The sequence below is a fragment of the Cheilinus undulatus genome, linkage group 11 (genome assembly GCF_018320785.1).
Source record: "Cheilinus undulatus linkage group 11, ASM1832078v1, whole genome shotgun sequence".
NCBI classification, from domain to species: Eukaryota; Metazoa; Chordata; class Actinopteri; order Labriformes; family Labridae; genus Cheilinus; species Cheilinus undulatus.
Genome location: NC_054875.1, coordinates 42,629,823 through 42,647,156, shown reverse-complemented (window position 1 = coordinate 42,647,156; position 17,334 = coordinate 42,629,823). Strand labels below are relative to the sequence as shown.

Below are 17,334 nucleotides of genomic sequence, written 5' to 3'. Positions count from 1 at the left end.
TTGGCAAATGTGCTTTCCTTATAGGCTTAAATTATAAGCTTTTCAGTAGATGAATGCTGTGTTAAAAAGTCAGTATACTGTGTTAGCCCAACTAAAACTGGACTTCAGAATATACTTGAACATACCAGTCCAACTACAGTTTTATAAAGCTGAATTTTCTTGTATGTAAATATCCAAGTTGGTCTAAAACTGGCCAAGTCAAGCTCTACTGTTTCTGTGCCAGGCTTTGACCCGCAAGTAGAGCAGCATAAATTTGTAGAATGCATCTGCATTAAGAAAGCACTGTAAACATTACAAATAGTATGCTTCTCATTTCTTCTATAAGCAAATTAGCCCATGTATAAAATGTTCGAAGCTGGGAAGTCGTCCATGTTTTCCCGTATCTGGACATGCACACATGTTGCTGCTTGTAAATTTGTTTGTCTAATGTAATGTCTGCATAAGGCATTTTATGTGTAGATGTTTATAGACAACTACTCAAGAAAAAATAAGAAAAAATTATATTTATGATCTGGCTGAAACATCTACAACAGGAACCTCAAACACGGTGCGGTAAGCAATGTACATTACCCAAGCTGGAACCAGAGTAACACACTGAATTATTGTTTTTTCCACTTTTAGAGGTCATGGTAAGTGGCTATTTTTTAAAACGGTGGAATTTTAATTTCCTGAGGGGGGTCAATTTAAATTTAACACACAACAAAGGGAAATCTAAAAGGGTTAGTGTTAGGCACCCAGACCCTAGACGTTAGGTTTAGACAAAGGGGGAAGGGATAATATCAAAAATAACACACCACAAACTAAGGAAAAAACGAAAGAGAGTTAGGGTTAAACACCTGAGCCCAAATGGTTCAGGCTAGGGTAATGCCAAAGAGGATTAAATTAAAAATAACAAACCACAAACAAAGGAAAACCCTGAGAGGGTTTGGGTTAGGGTAAGGCAGAGAAAATCCAGTATAACCCACCACAAACTTAGGAAAACTCAGAGAGGGTTAGGGTCAGGTTAAGGGGGATGAGATCCAAAATAAAACACCACACAATAAAGAAAATCCTGAGAGGGTTTGGTTAGGGAAACGGAACTAAAATCCAGTACAACCCTCCACAAACTTAGGAAAATCCTGAGAGGGTTTGGGTAAGGACAAGAGAGATCAAATCCAGTATAATCCACCACAAACAAAGGAAAACCCTGGGGGGGTTAGAGTAAGGGTAAGGGAACTAAAATCCAGTATATCCCACCACAAACTGAGGAAAACCCTAAGAGGGTTTGGGTTAGGGAGAAGGAACTTAAATCCAGTATAACCTACCACACAATAAGGAAAACCCTGAGAGGGTTTGGGTTAGGGTAAGGGAGATAAAATCCAGTATAACACACCACAAATTAAGGAAAACCCTGTGAGGGTTAGGGTTAGGCACCAGAGCCCTAAAGGTTAGGGCTAGGGTAAGGGGCAGGGGGATAAAATGTAAAATAACACACAATGGTTAGTATGTCACTTCCTGCCTCACAGTTGACGTCACTCCATTGAGGAAGTCTGTAATAGATGCCTTTCAAATTCTGATCATACAATGTTGAGCTTGAAATACGACTTGACCAATACAATAGTTAACTGTATTATTACGACAGTATGGGATTACTGCTGATTTATAATCTGCAAATATTTCTCCTAATATGAGCTGAAATAGCACTGCATTTATCAGTGATATAGGACAATAATCATGCACCTTATTAAATAAAGTTTTCAGTGTGAGCCTTAAAATCATATTTTCCTAATCATATCACTTCCAAATCATTGCACAATCCTCATTAAAAAATTAATACCATGAGCTGACACTAGGGCTGGGCAACTAATCAAAAATTACATTAAATCACAATATGACCTTCTGCCATTTTCAAATCGCAGAAGCTGCAATATTTTTTTTTATCACAAATTGGTGTCAGAATACCAGTTTTAACATTTTTCTGCAGAGATGTTATGCATTACATAACATGCAATCATTCAAGTGCCATTTTTTTAGAAAAGTCCCAAAAAAATCCTTACTTTCTTCATTTTTTGTACATTTTTCTGATTAAATTTTGAGGATGACACAACCATGATCACTCCCTTCAAGACAATAATTGATATCCAGTTTGCAATACGAGCCAAAATCATCACAAGTAGATATTTTTTCAAAATTGCTCAGCCCTAGTTTAATCTAATAATGTATTGGTTGTAATATAGCATTATTTATTGCTTGTGGTTGTTGGAAAATGCATAAGATGGGAAACTTAAGGAATGATTGCGTTTAAAATCGCAATCGCACTACTGGAAGGAAAAAATTGCAATTAGATTTTCTCAAATCGTTCCGTTCTAGCTGACATATTAAACCTTTTCCCCTTAAAAGCTCCCATATTCCATCTCAGTCTCCAGCAGCATTTTGCAATTATCATCATTACTGGTGAAAATATGATTTTCCAATAAAATACATCTTAGTTTCCAAGTGGAGTCTTCCAGTGCCTTCATTCATCCAAATGAACAACCAGAAACCACGAAACACTTCATTTACTCCACTATATGGGAAGTAAGAGCTCATAATCCTGATATTTAAGAGGCAGGAACCAGAAAATGATGGACATTTAACTTAAAGTGTAACCTAAAACTAGACTTGGAACGACTAATCAGTGACCAAAGTATTACTTTAGATCAAGCAACTGATTTAATGCTGCTACACCAAGGTTTAGCGCACAGTAAGTTCCTCAGGAAAAGTGCTGTCACAGATGAATCTGATATTTACCATAGAAGACGAACTCTTCCCAGTCAAAGCAGCCTCTTTGAGCATCAGTGAAAGCTCCAATCAGTAACTTCAGGGTCCGATATAAAACAGGTGGTAAAAGTTTAAGTCCCAACTTGAGTCCAGCTCTTTCTGTAGTTCCTTCCGATGAGTTTTGTGTGTTTGTGTTGCTTTAAAGTTCCAAAAAGAATCTTGAATCCTCGGGGTAAAAACACCGGACGGGTTTTATCTGACAGAAGGCGAGGGTCGACAGAACGTGACGGAGCTGAACGTCTCACTCTGTTTACTACAGCAGCCTACTGGGAGCGCACACACATATCACGGACCCCGCCCATCCTCTCAATCACACCCCCACATGCTCACACACATCCCGGCTGACTCATGTGAACTCCCACTGAAACTGAGCCCTGCTCTCCTGAGAAAATTCAGTTTTCCCTGTGACGAACTTTTCGCTGCTGTTTCAGCTGAACCTGATTTACACCAAATGTCACTGGTTCTCCTTTTTTTTTTCTTTTTTTTTAGGTTTCCGTGCTGAAGTTTCACGCTGGATTTAGAGCTCTGTTTGAACTCTGGCCCTGGGCTGAACAGAGGTTAAATGGAGGGAGGGTCAGCTGGGTTTCTTTAAAGTGCTGACCAGGAGGGAAGAGGGGGAGATAAATCAGCAAAGCTCAATGACACACTTTCAGCGTAAACAGGTAATAAATAACACTATGATCAGTGTATCCTCTGAATCACCACTGGATTTAAGATAAGAGGACAAACAAATAAAGAACAAAAAACTGAATCACAATAAATAAACAATACATTAAATCTTATCAGGTTATGGGGGATTTCCATTTCTGACTGTCTAAGTAATGATCAGGTGTTTTGTCTGCTGTGACTCTTCAGATGAACCTGATGATGTCACGGTGACATCACCAGATTTATCTCACCTGAGATAAGCGTCATGTTTGGAAAATTTACCAACTTTTAACAGAGGCCTTGTTCACATGTGCACGAAGTTTCAGAGAACTTCCTTAAGTTTTCAAGGTGACTTGTATGTGTGATCCCAAATGGTCACCCAGCTCTCTAGTGAATCATGCAGGTAAAGTCAGGGTGATGAAGTTTATATCCTGTAATCAGCACAAAAGAATAGACTGTATGTATGTGACAGGAGCAATCACCATGCTTGTAATAAACCTAGAGATGCCTCGATTGATTATCAACTAATTTTCATTGAAAATACAGTATAGGAACATTTTAACTAATACTTCTTAATACTGGCCACAGACTGCGACTGAAAGAAGCACTGCATGCACTGTAGAGCAATTAAATGGGCTAACTGAACTGCCACGATAGCATATTAGCAAATCAAATTAAACTCAATTGCAGCACCTTTAACTGTCAGATTGAAAAAAAACCTCCATCAACTCATCTGCTGCGTCTGAAAATCAGTCATCCTCCATCCATCTATCCTCTCCCACTTATCCAAGGCCAGGCTGCAATGGAAGCAGACTAAGCAAGTCAACCCAGACATCCCTCTCCCCAGCAACACTTTCCAACTCCTTCTTGAGTATCCTGAGGCATTCCCAGACAGGATGCATGATCCCTCTAGTGCATTCAGGGTCTTCCTGAGGTCTCCTCCCAACTGACAAAGACCTCCAAGTGGAGGCACCCAGGATGTATCCTGATCATTCGCTCAAACTATCTCAACTTGCTCCTTTGGACACAAAGAAGCAGTGGCTCTACTCTTTGTTCCCTCCTAATGTCTGAACTCGTCACCCTATCTCTAAGGCTGAGCCCAGCCACCCTCCGGAGAAATCTCCTTTCAGCCAGTTGTACCGGCTAGTGAGTTCACGACCACAGGTGAGGGTTGGGAAGTAGATCGACGGACAAACTGAAAGTTGTGCCTCTATTCGCGGCTCCCTCTTCACCTGAATGGTCCAGCACAATGCCTGCAGCGCTGCTGACGCGGAACAAATCCACCAGTCAATTTCCCCTTTACCCTCACTTGTGAACAAGACCTGGAGATACTTGAACTCCTTCACCTGAGACAGAGACTCATCCCCCACCAGAAGGGAGCAATCCACTGTTTTTCGACAGAGAATGATGTCCTCGGACTTGGAGATGCCCTCTGATTCAATGATTCAATTCTGATTCAATGAGCCGTTTCTGTGTCTGTGGCTTTAAATGTTAATGAGCTGCCAGACTCCGCCCCTGACAAACACCCCTCTCATGAAATGGATGTGGCTCTCCTGACGTTACAATGTTACAGACACTTTTATCCAAAGTTACGGACCTGACTGAGATTTGAACCATCAATCTCCCAGAGTCAAGTCAGTAGGGTAACCCGCTGAGCTGGCAGCTGAGAGGAAGATCAGGAGAGGTGGGCTGAACTTTCCTCCAAGCAGGAAGGGCTAACCGGACCTGGGGGCGTGGTTAACTTCCCACATGAGGTCATGAGGGGAAAATCTGAGACCGGCTTGTTTCAGTACACATTTCATAAAAAGTGGAGAAAGAGAGGGTGGAAGGGAATGGAATTTTCAGGTATTTGAGGGGATTGTGGACAGGCCAGGGGCACATATTTTTGTTAGAAAAGCCAGAAAAAGTGATTTTTGCATAATATGTCCCCTTTAAAACATAAAATATGATTATATTGGTGTATTGGCTGATCTCCTTCATGGATTATTGGTGTCAGCAGAAAAAAAATCATGGTATGCCTTATTAACACTGCTTTATTATGCTGTCCTTTCACCAAATTGCTCTTCTTTGCTAGTTTGCTAATATTGGGCAAATGTGGAACAGCTTTAGTTGGCACTCTACCTGCAATGAAAACAGAAAAACTTTGCTAAAAAACAGTTGAATTATGGTAAATGAAGGACCCTGTGCTATGCAAGTTTGGCAGTAGAAGTCAGCCTATCTCAACCATGCTACCTTTCTCAGTTAAGTTCTTCGGTTACAAGTCAACTAATTTTTAAAAGATGCAAAACTCTATTGCAGGTTACAGCACACAAAGCCAAAGATGCACTCACACTAGGCGCTACCACCCAGAACTAAAGCACGATTATCCACCATCCCCAGTCTCCCACTAGCTTGCATTCACTCCAGGCCCAAACCATGCCTAAGCAGTTACCTCTCATACATGCATCACCATGTTTACTAAGAATGGCTTTGAAGTACTTTAGTTTACAAGAAATGTGGTCTCAGTCAGCAAAAAGGAGAACACAGAAAATATGACTGCAACTTTACTGACTCTGTGGCTTATTTTGAGTCATTTTGGTCAGAGACGGCGCTCTAGCAATTCTCAATTACACAAGGTGGTCAATCATCTGCAATAACACCTCATATCTACGTTGTATACCTTGTGATTGAGAATGAGCTGTACCATGGCTAAAGCAAACTAGACGTTAGGGGTGAAACGGTACAGACTGCCTATTGCGAGTGCGGCCTTACTCCCATTCAAGATTCCTACATGTGAGAATTTGCTGTCTTCTGCTGATTATATCAGAGCAGAGAGCTGATTTATTGGTTTTGGACCTCTGGTCAGACCATAAATACACATGTGATGACATAATCTCTGAGTTAAAAATAATCTGTTAATAAAGAAAATATTTGGTACATGAAGTGATGATGAAAAATCCTTGTTTGCTGTAACCCTTGTGTGGGAGAGTTTAGTGTGCGTGTGCGTGGTGTAAGAGCGAAGTATGATTCATAGCCTAATGTCCTGTTACAGTCTGTTGCTCTGACCACAAACACTCAGCCCTCTACTCTCTGTTCTTTTGTCATTCTGGTTAATCCAAGATGAAGCATGTTTAAATCCCCCCACAATTAGCCAGTTCGCAAAAACAATTCAAACTCCCCCAGGCAGCAGAGAGGAGGGGAGAGGGTGTTTCGAGTTAAATTAGAGGGAGCAGGGAGGGCTTTAATACCCTCAAAACTCCACCTCTACATGCCCTGTGTCTTCAAAACAAGATGACCTGTTGAGTCCATGTCCGCCTGGATGCCCCCCACTGTTATCCTTCATTAGGGGGGTGCTGTGTTTAAAAGAGTGGACAGCAGCGATGCAATTACCCTGAAGGATTAGACTTCATTGGCACTGCCATTGTTGGAGGAGAGAGATGTGGGAGGACGCGAGTGACATTCCCTTGATGCCTAACCTTGGCATTAACCCTTAAATATCTACACGCTTTGAATGCTTTCAAGTTTTAAGGGAAATATTAGGGTTGTCATGATGTTAGTGTTTTAAATTTCAGTGTGATTCAAGTAAAAATCAAACAATACTGATACTTTAAAGGGTGGGAAATATGGAAAAAGATATTACAATTTATGTAAGGCTGGATCACAATTTTCCCATTGATTTTTGGGGCTAATTCTAAATTACTGACCAAAAAAACCAAACTAATTTCCCATATCATTTTTCAAATAGACAAATAATGAGTTTCAAAGTTGGTTTTATCTTGTTGCTCTGCAACAATGCATGAAATATTTTAAATAATTGCCTTGTGAGGAGAGGTGGAGAAGCTTGTCAATCAAGGAAACTGCAGAACAACATCGTCTCTGATCTCTCACCTGACTTAGGATGCCGTCTCTCGATATCGTCAAAGCAAAGTAAGCAAACATTGTGCAGAATGTGCAAAAGTGGTTCCTTGCACCTTGATGGTTCTAAAAAAAACAGAAGCAGTTCCATACAGGCCAATTAGAGATTAAGTTTTAGTTTCATTTTCCGCCATGATTCCTGGCTTTGCAGAAGCAGAAGGGGGTGACAGAACATAGACATTTGCAACTAGAGAGCAATTCTCCCAATTCACAGCTTTAGCAGATTGTTGATACATTCTATTTCTTCACAATATAAAATCATCCTATCCACATCCACACCCCTAGCACAAACCAACTCATAAGTATGTGGTGCGACGACATTGGCTGCTACAGTGTAGGCTCAACACAGAGGCATAAACCAGGCTTAGCACAGCTGCAGTCTGTTCACTGGGGCTGCATCCATGAAGTGGCTAAAGTCAGCTAGCCTGCCCTTCCTGCTCTACTACCTTTATGCAAACAAGCACAACAAACAGATAGCATCTCATATGAGCAGCACGGTTTGAGAGTCTTTTGCCCCACAAAATTTAGATAAAAGTGTGTGCAGGTTGTGTCAAGTTGAAATGCCGTATTGACCAGAGCAATGTATACCTACGTTGTGCTGGCAGTTCTAGCTCTGCTTACATTAGCCGCATTAACAGGGCTTTCTACTTGGCTACACCCACACTCTTCAATTCTAAGGGGGCACGCTGACACAAACGGACGGGCATCTCTCTCATGAATGTAATGGTTTTGATTCCTTCTGAAATGTAAAAAGAAAAGTAGCCAGGTGTAATGAAGTGAGTAGCTCGCTGTTCGGCTGACAGCTGGCACACGACGATATAAACCACATTGTTTTCACAGTAGAACCGCTATAGATCTCTATATACCTAAAACAGCCAACGGGTCAAATTTACCCGTCGTTAAAGTGCCTTGATTTTCATAAATAGCACTGATCAAGGATTATTAATTAACCACTGACATTGAACAGCTTATTAACCACAGACAGCAAACTAGATCACTGTTGGATCCGTCACATAGATTGCTAATCCCGAAACTTCCTCATCACTGGATTCTTCTTCATTAAAATCACTGAGATTACCTTTTGACATTGAACAATGGTAAATGTCTTTTTCCTCCCTGTTGTATCCATGTTGACGGTTGATCTATCGACTTCTGATTAGGCATTGCTGCAATAGAGAGAAGGTATTTCCATTTTGCCATCTATTTATTACCGGTGTGAAATAAAACAGTGGGAAAATCAAGGATTTCATACGGGGTAAATTTGACCTGCATGGTGGTTCTAGACATATACGCCCATTAACAAAATTTGGGTTTAGGCAAAGATTTTCTCATGACACTACATGCTATGAAACAAACTAGGAAAAGTCAGACTGACAGTCTTTAAAATTGTATACACACCATGTTAGATTTAATTAAAGGGGTAAGTTTTACCCATTGACAGTTCTAGTGTTAAGTAGATAATTTCAAATAAATAATGCTCAATTTTACCTGTTTTGTTAGCATTGTTTATTTTTGGACTAGCTGGACAGCCTGAATTAAAATTTCAGTGTAGCTGGCTTGTAAAATAATTGGCTAGGAACGTTCCTAGTTTAAATGAGCAAAATTATAGGTTAACTCTTGCAGAGCGTCTAAACTGCACACTATTATAGTATTACTGCCATGCTATTGTGTAAAATAGACTGTATGTAGAAGTTTGCTAGCTATTTTGATAGATTACAAACCCATATTCCAAAAAAGTTGGGACACTGGGAAAGCATTCTTCTTGTGATACTTCAAACATTAGTTTCTTGAGATGTAAAACAAGGGTTAACATGCACCTGTTCTAGCTTTTTTTGGAATACGTTGCAGACATCCTTCAGATTCGTTTATTTCCAAAAAACAAAAAAGAATGTGTCAGTTTTACTATCTTGTCTTTGTGTTTTATTAAATTTGACATAGGTGAGTGAGGGTTTGCAAATCACAGTGTTCTGTTTTAATTACATTTTACTGTCCTAACTTTTTTGGAGATTGAGGTGTATACTTTCTCCCCTGTATGAGAGTTGGTTTAACAAAGTTTCTGTATTTTTACCCTCAATTATCAAAATATAAATGATAGCAAATTTTAGTATACAGAGGTTTCCAGGTATTTCGATAGACCAGGGGTTCTCAACCTTTTCAGACTGCGACCCCAAGATAAAGATGCCAGAGACCATCATGCACAATTTTTAATAGTCATGTGCAGACAAGGCCGTACATTAAGGGGGAAAACTGGGAGAGCTTTTTGGCACCCAGCCAAACTGGGGGAACATAGAGGTCAGCAAAACGACGGTCCATTGTAAAGCTTTGATGTCCATATTTCATACTTAACCTGAAAAAATAACCACCCTTATCAAAGTAAAAAAAAAAAATGTTTTTTTAAATCATTCATGTAGTAAAAACCCTTTTTACCAATGTAAATCCCATTTGTTAAAAAAAGAATCTAAATTGTTTAAAAATTTCTACAATGGGTTAATAATGGCAAAAAATGGTCGAAAAGGTGGTGAAATTGGATTTTAAAAGTAGCAGGAATGGGCTAGTAGTGGTAAAAATGTGTTAAAAATGGCAAAAATGGGTTAAAGTGGCAAAAATGGGCATAAAAAGTGGTAAAAGGAATTGAAAGAGTGGCTGAAATGGTTTAAAATTTGAAAAACTGGGTGGAAATTTGGTGAAATGGGATGAAAATTGATATAAACTGGCAAAAAGAGTTAACTGAGAAAGAAAAAGTAAGCAGACATTGGCAGAAATTGGTTAAACTAGTAAAATGGGCATATCAAATGATTAATGTGGTTAAAATGGGGAAAAATTGGTGTAAAAAGTGGTAAAAATTGGTAATAGTAGCAATAATGCATCAACAGAGGCAATATTAAACATAAGTGGCAAGAATTGGTTTAGAAGTGGCAAAAACGGGCAGAAAAAAGTGGTGGAAAAAGGTTTAAAACTGACAAAAATAAGTGTTAAATAGCAAAAAAGTGTTAAAATTGGTGGGAAAAGTGATGAAACGGGTTAAAAAATTTTTTTGACAAAATTAGTGTAATGTGGGAAGTGTTTAATTTAAAAATTATTCTTAGTTTCTTAGGGCATCTGGAGACCCCCTCTCAGTGCCTCGCAACCCCAAAAGGGGGCCCCGACCCCAAGGTTGAAAACCACTGCGATAGACTACAAACCCCTATCTTAAAAAAGTTGGGAAACTGGTAAAGAATTCCTCTTATGTTACTTCAACACTTAACGCCTTGATTCCCCAGATGTTTGAAAAATGTTGGAGGAAAAGGTGATTCAAAATGAATCTCTCACATTTTTTAGGAGTTGGGTGTATAGTTCCTCTTCTGAATGACATGATTTGTTAAGATTCTAGCATTTTCCATCAATCTTTAAGAAAATAAAGATGTTTTAAAACATGTGGTATCAAAGAAGTATTGAGGTACATAGGGAGTTAATTTGAGTGACACAAAGGTGAAAATGACAAGGATGAGCATGCTAGTGTGGGGTGTAAAAAAAAAAGAAAAAACAGTGCAGAAAAAGGATTAAAGATGAATTATTCAGCCGTGACACTGCAGCTGGAAGTTCCAGGGTTTCGTGGCTGGCTTCAGTTAGGGGTGATTTAGAGAGCGAGTGCCGTAATAACAGGTTCTGAATCGGAGATTTTTCAAACCTTATTATCGCCTCTCTAACTAAGCTGTTCTATTCTCACAGCGTTTCATTAGGCAACGCTTGTTTATGTTCTCCAAACACTCAAACCAACAATTAGAGGGGTTTGCCATGAGAGGACTCCTCGCATGCAAGGGATTTAGATGGGGATGGTTGTGGGGGGGTTGTTATCTCAATCTGCCTCTTCACTGGGGGCCTCCTCTTAAGTCTTTGAACCCCAGCTATATTGGTCGGCCCATACGAGGCCGTTTCCATAGGAGCGTCGGTCAGGTACCCTCTTCCTGTTATTCCCTGTCTGCCGCGATGCTGCTTCCTGACAGGGATGCTCCTGGGAGGTTGAACTGGCGTCATTAGAGCACCCCCCCCCCCATACAAACACTGCTACCTCCCTGACAGGACATTGTATAGATGTATGGATGGATGCTCATAAGTCAGTGTCCAGCTTGTTTATTATGGCTGAGTGCCTTTGTTATGGCAGAGTCTCTTTCCACTAACCCTCAGGAGCACACATCCTCTCTTTACATTTCAGCAGCGTTACATCATGATGGCGGGTCAGTATTTGATCTTAAAACTCAGCGGGGAGTCTTACAACAAAGTAGAAGAAGTTTTACATACATAAATGATGAATAGACTTCAAACAGATTATGTAACATTTGTTGAACAGCAGCCACTGTGACCACAAGTAGCAATTACAGGATGATGGCATTTCAATTTCGCCTCACATCCCACAATTCTCTTCAGTTTGTTATTTTAAAGCTTTTCTTTCCAAATAATTACAGGACTAAAACATTTCCATGTGTAAAGTGACAAAGCTTACTTATAGCTGAGAAACTCAAAGAATTATCACACAGTTGTAAAGTTTCCTCCACCACAGGAACATTATAGTTAAAAAGCCTGTTTAGCTTACTTTTATGCAGTTCCCTCTTCCATATCAGTGAAAAAATAATCGTACATCTCAAGCCCTTACTGTGCTCTTTGAGATTAGGTGTAATGGTTAAACAAGTGACCTTGTTAACTGGTGACTTTCAGTTAATTGTTTCATTGGTTATCATCGTTACAACATACTTTAAAACTGAACATTTTCCATTATACTTATCATACTTAAAGTCCCGTGTCATTCTCTGCTCTTGCTCTAGGCCAGGGCATAGGCCTCATCTAGGCTCCGGCTTCGCCCTGCAGCTGTGTGATGTAATACAGGTACGGCAACTCCACATGGACAAACCACACAGAGTTTATTATCTCATTAAAAAAGTCATCAGCTGACTTCAGAGTGTGGCAAGTAAATCATACGTTATTTGCCCATCACATGGAGTAGGTTAAAAGTAAAAGGTCTCAGAAACTGCACTTAAGTAAATTTACTTTGCTACTGTCCACCACTGGTCAGTAGTTAACATGGCCACTCATTACAGCATACCAACGGAGTGTGACATTGTGCCAATTTTGGGTTCTAGAGATTATCTTATTAGATTTTCCCAGTGTGGTGTGAGCAGAGGTGTCAAAAGTATTCACATTCATTACTCAGGTAGAAGTATAGATACTAGGGTTTAAAAAGACTTTGGTAGAAGCTGAAGTATCAACTCAAGCTTTTTACTCAAGTAAAAGTATAAAAGTACCGGTTTCAATCCAATCCAATCCACTTTATTTATATAGCACATTTTAAAAACATTCAAGTTTACCAAAGTGCTGCACAGTAAAATCATAGAAGTCACTAACACTGCTAAAATAAAATAAAAAAAACCCAACAACAACAACAAGAGAAAAGGCATAAAAGCAAGCAAGAACAACATAAAAACAATTAAAAAGAAATAAAAACACAAACAAATAAAAGCCATAAAAACACAGGAGTTAGGACCAAAAAGTCATAAAAGGACAGAGATCACACAACTCTCATGCTGAGTTAAAAGCCAAAGAGTAAAAATGAGTTTTAAGATGTGATTTAAAAGTCGGTAGGGTGGGGGATGTTTTAATTTCGAGGGGCAGTTCGTTACACAATTTGGGAGCCACTGCAGAGAAGGCTCGATCGCCTCACGTTTTTATTTGGGTTTTTGGGACGACAAGCTTAAACCGATCAGCAGACCTCAAGGACCGGGAGGGGGTATAAATATTTAAAAGGTCAGAGATGTATTGGGGGGCTGATCTATTCAAAGATTTAAAAACAAACAACAAAATTTTAAAATGAATTCTAAAATGAACCAAATTGTTGAAAAATACCTTTGCAAGAGCCACAACCTAAGTAGTGAAAAGTGGCAAAAATTGGTTAAAGTGTAATAAAAAGTGTCAAAAAATAGCTGAAAAGTAGCAAAATAGGCAGGTGAAAAGTGAAAAAATGGGAAGAAAATGGAAAAGATGGGTGTAAAATTACAAAAAAAAAGATTAACAAATGAAAAAAAAGGTCAGAAAGTGGCAAAAACGTGTTAAAAAGTGAGTAAAAAGTCACAAAAATTGGCAAAAAGCAGCAAAAAGGTGGGAAAAATTGGGCAACTATGGGGAAAAAATTGGCAACAAAGAGCAAAAGTGGGTTAAATGGGCAAAAATTGGCAGAAACTGGTGAAAAGGGCCAAAATGAAGTGGCAAAAATAGGCAAAAATTAAAAAAAAATTGATTAAAAGTAGCAAATAAGGAAAAAGAGGCAAAAAAAATGCAAATAAGGGCAATGGAGAAATACAGACAAAAAAATTAACATTAACAATTAAAGTGTACTGCAAGTGTGAGGAAAGAAAAAGATTAAATTAGACTTGCAATGGATAATTTCTGAAGTCAAAGTTACCCTTTTTGAAGGTTTTCTCTGGAATTATATTTCAAATGAACAAAGAGCCACAAATCATCACAAAAGAGCCACATTTGGCTCAAGAGCCACGTGTTGAGTATCACCGTTTAAGAGTGTGCAAGGCTTAAAGGGACTTTAGATTTAAAATCCACAAAAAACTTAAAGACCCAAACAAAAGTCAATCTAATTGTTTAAATTCTAAATTGATGTACATTAAAGAGCCTGCATTATTCAGTACAGTTTCTTTCTTTTTATTTAATCTTTTTCATTGCAATGCTAGTTTTTTCCAGGCTTGAATACAAATTTAAAGACAGTTGAAGATTTCTAATTTTTTTTTTTTTTTCTGATTTTCTGGATGGTACAGGATAAGCAAAAAAGCCATTGGCTTCTGCCTATCCCCTTTCCAGTTACTGATTGATAAATCTGACATTAAATGATCTTGTTTGACGTTTGTATTATTCACATATATGCAACCAAAACAAAACCACTCATTCATTGTTCAGTCCTACTACAGCAGCAGTGTGGTTTATCTTAATTGAGAAATTTGGCACAGATCTATCATGAGAATTTTGGGGTTCTCCCATTCGTCATCAGCACATGTTGTTTTATCGTTCCAAGTAAAATAGGAGTAACACCTTTTCTTCATTAGTAAACAAACGGCTTACTCTACATGTGTTTTGAATATTCATAAGTCACCTCTCTGAAGTCACTGTGGTGTGACGGAGACTGAGTCACCGTCTCGGTTTCATCAGCTTCTCTTTCTGGATGATCACGTCCCACGGCGCTGGAAAAGTACAGCAGAGGAAGACGCTCCTCTGTGATTGGCTCACAGATGACTGTGTCTGTACAAGAAGGAGCTGGCAGCCTGTTGTAGCCTGTACGGATGGCTGGGATCCACGCTATTACAGTCTAACTCTGCTGAGGAGTAAAAACGTCCACAAGAAAGTGTCTGATTAACCTAACAGGGCAGACACTAACGACCTTTATAGGATAAGTGAGATGTATTCAACTTCTAATAAAAGGTTTTCTGCTACAATGATGCCAGCTGGCACACAACACAGAAGCGTATCTCTAAGTAAGACTGATGATCAATTCAGTCATTCCCATAAAGAGATTCAATTTTAAAGATCTGTCAGAAGTGGCTGCTGACAAAGATGATGTAAACTTACACTAATCATAGTCACAAAGCTGAAAAACACGTCAAAATGATGTGTGTTTCTTAAACTGAAACAAAGATTTATTATGTAGGCATGTCAATTATAAGAGAACTGAGCTCTAAGAGGAAGAAAAAGTGGTTCATATGCACGAAAAAGTAGCCAAAGAGCAACCAGAGTGCTGTTTTCTTACTTTTAAGACAAATGGAAGCTTTCTAAAACCACTTCTACTCTGTTCACAGTATAATAGTAGCATGACTGTTAAAACTCCCTCATGTATTTCGGCTGAAATAAACAGGTCTGACTGAGTCTCCATTCTTTCCAATTGTCTCTTCCTATTAGCTAAACTGCTTGTCCCATTCAGGGTCATGGGGGCACGAGTCGACCCAGTCATCACAGGGTCAGAGGCAGGGAACGTCCTGGATTGTTCACAGGTCAATCACAGACCCTGAAGCTAGCACATTTACAAAGATCCTCTTTTGCAAAATGGGCTAGCAAACTGGAGCATCAGTTTATCAGGTGGACCACCACTTCAGACCAAACTATTTTCTATCCCTCTCCAGTTATTTGACTGCTGTAAAGTTTTGTTGAGTCACTCAAGACGATGCATCATTGTGGCCTTAAGTAATAAATCTCAGAAACTAGGGCTGTCACAATACCATAATTTTGAAACAACACCAGTAAAAATAAAACCTAACTGGTACTAGGAATGTGCACAATCGGCCTGCAGAACGGTTAAACCAGGTGCTGGCCCATAGGCAAAGGCTTGAGTTCTCAGTACACTGGTTGCGGAGTTGATTGTTGGTCTTGGTGCTGTTTGGTGAATGCTTTTCCCCTATCACTCTCCCCATGTTTCCTGTCTGTCTCCAGCTGTCTTGTCTGAATGAAGGTAAAAAAGTCCCACAATCTTTGTCAAACACTCTGTCCGAACTGTTACGGGGGTCATGCACTCCATAATAATCAGGCCAATTGTCGGGCGGAAACCGTCGGGTCTTCGCTGATCAGTCAGTCACTCAAGGTCCCAACTTGTTGATTCATGGCAGCAAAACTAGTGTTCTGTAAAACATCAATACTTAATGACCAAAACTCCAGTTTTGTATGTGGTGAGCACCAGCTAAGCAGACACAAGCATTAAACAGAGAATCAGGAAGCAAGCTGACTGAAGGAGGAAGAAAACAAAAACACAGCCATGACAGCAATAGTAAACGGGAAGCATTAAGTCAGATGGATGTTAGACATGAAGGAGCAACTTGTTGATTTATGGCAACAAAGGAAGCTGGACTGAAATGGCAATCGTAATAGACTTAGCATGTAGCTAACAGCTAACTACAGTAGCTTCGTCACTCTGAAGTCCACACTACATTTGGTGTTTTGAGAGACGAGATCAGGCCGAGACTCTGGTAGTCATAAATATCAGTAAAATATGTAACTGTGCCATCAGGTATCAATGGTTGCTTATTGCACCACACATTCAAGAAAGCCCATCATTAGCCCTGAAGAGTTTGAATGAAGCCCCAGGAGTAAAACAACCACCAGCCTGCTCTCCTGGCTCTGATGGACTCCTCTCTTTGCATAAGTTTAAGGCATGTATGGTGCTAGGGATTCACTGGGGGCCAGAGTCAAGCTCTACACATGTCAGCCAGTTAAGGCTTGATGACGTCCTCTTTCGTCCGGGCCTTTTCAACCCTGATGATACACCCAGAGACTGCTGGTGGTTTTGGGCCCATTTTTGCCACTTCTCACTTTGCACCAATTTTGCCTCATTTTAACCCATTTTCATCATTTTTTCTGACCACTGATTGCCAATTTTAACACACTATTGCCACTCTAAACCCATTTTTGTCCATTTTAAACCCTCTCCACCACTTTTTTTCTGTCCATTTCTGCCCCTTCTGTTGTTTCCTCCGTTGAGCCATTATTGCCACTATTAACCCCTTTTTTAACCATTTTTTACAACCATTTTTGCCAACTTAACCCTTTTTTTTTGGTTATTTCTGCCACCTTAATCCATTTTTATTGCTAATTTTTGTCACTTTTATCTATTTCTTGCCATTTCTAACACATTTCTGCTACTTTTAAAGTTCCATTTCACCCCTTTTCTAATTCTGTTTTTAAGATAAGGTATTTATATTCTTAAGATGGTTACACTACAGCACAAATGAATAAAAACAGAAATGTATTGCTATGATAAGAGTTGCAGTTATTCAGGTTGAATTTAGAATAGCGGCATTACAGCTTAGCTTTATAATGGACTGTGATTTTGCTGACCTCTATTGCCCCCCAGTTTGCCTGGGTCCCAGAAAGACCCCCCCTTTATTCCCCCCCTTATGGGCAGCCTTGTCTGCACATGACTATTCTTGAATGTGCATGACTGTTCAACCACCTTCAGGTACAGTGGGGGTCCCCGGT

At 39.5% G+C, this 17,334-nt stretch overlaps 1 protein-coding gene across 2 annotated transcripts in view; it reads right to left on the bottom strand.

The window, feature by feature from the left end:
- Positions 1-17,334, bottom strand: part of plekhg5b (pleckstrin homology domain containing, family G (with RhoGef domain) member 5b) — a 142,748-nt gene that overhangs the window by 74,622 nt on the left and 50,792 nt on the right. The window contains exon 1 of one of the 2 annotated variants that reach the window (XM_041799448.1): positions 2,770-3,035. The exons of the other annotated variant lie outside the window; for it this stretch is intronic. Within the exon in view, the coding sequence (XP_041655382.1) occupies positions 2,770-2,814 (45 nt within the window). The 5' untranslated portion in view covers positions 2,815-3,035. Of the gene's footprint in view, positions 1-2,769; positions 3,036-17,334 lie in introns of those variants that run through there. 2 annotated transcript variants of the gene reach the window in all.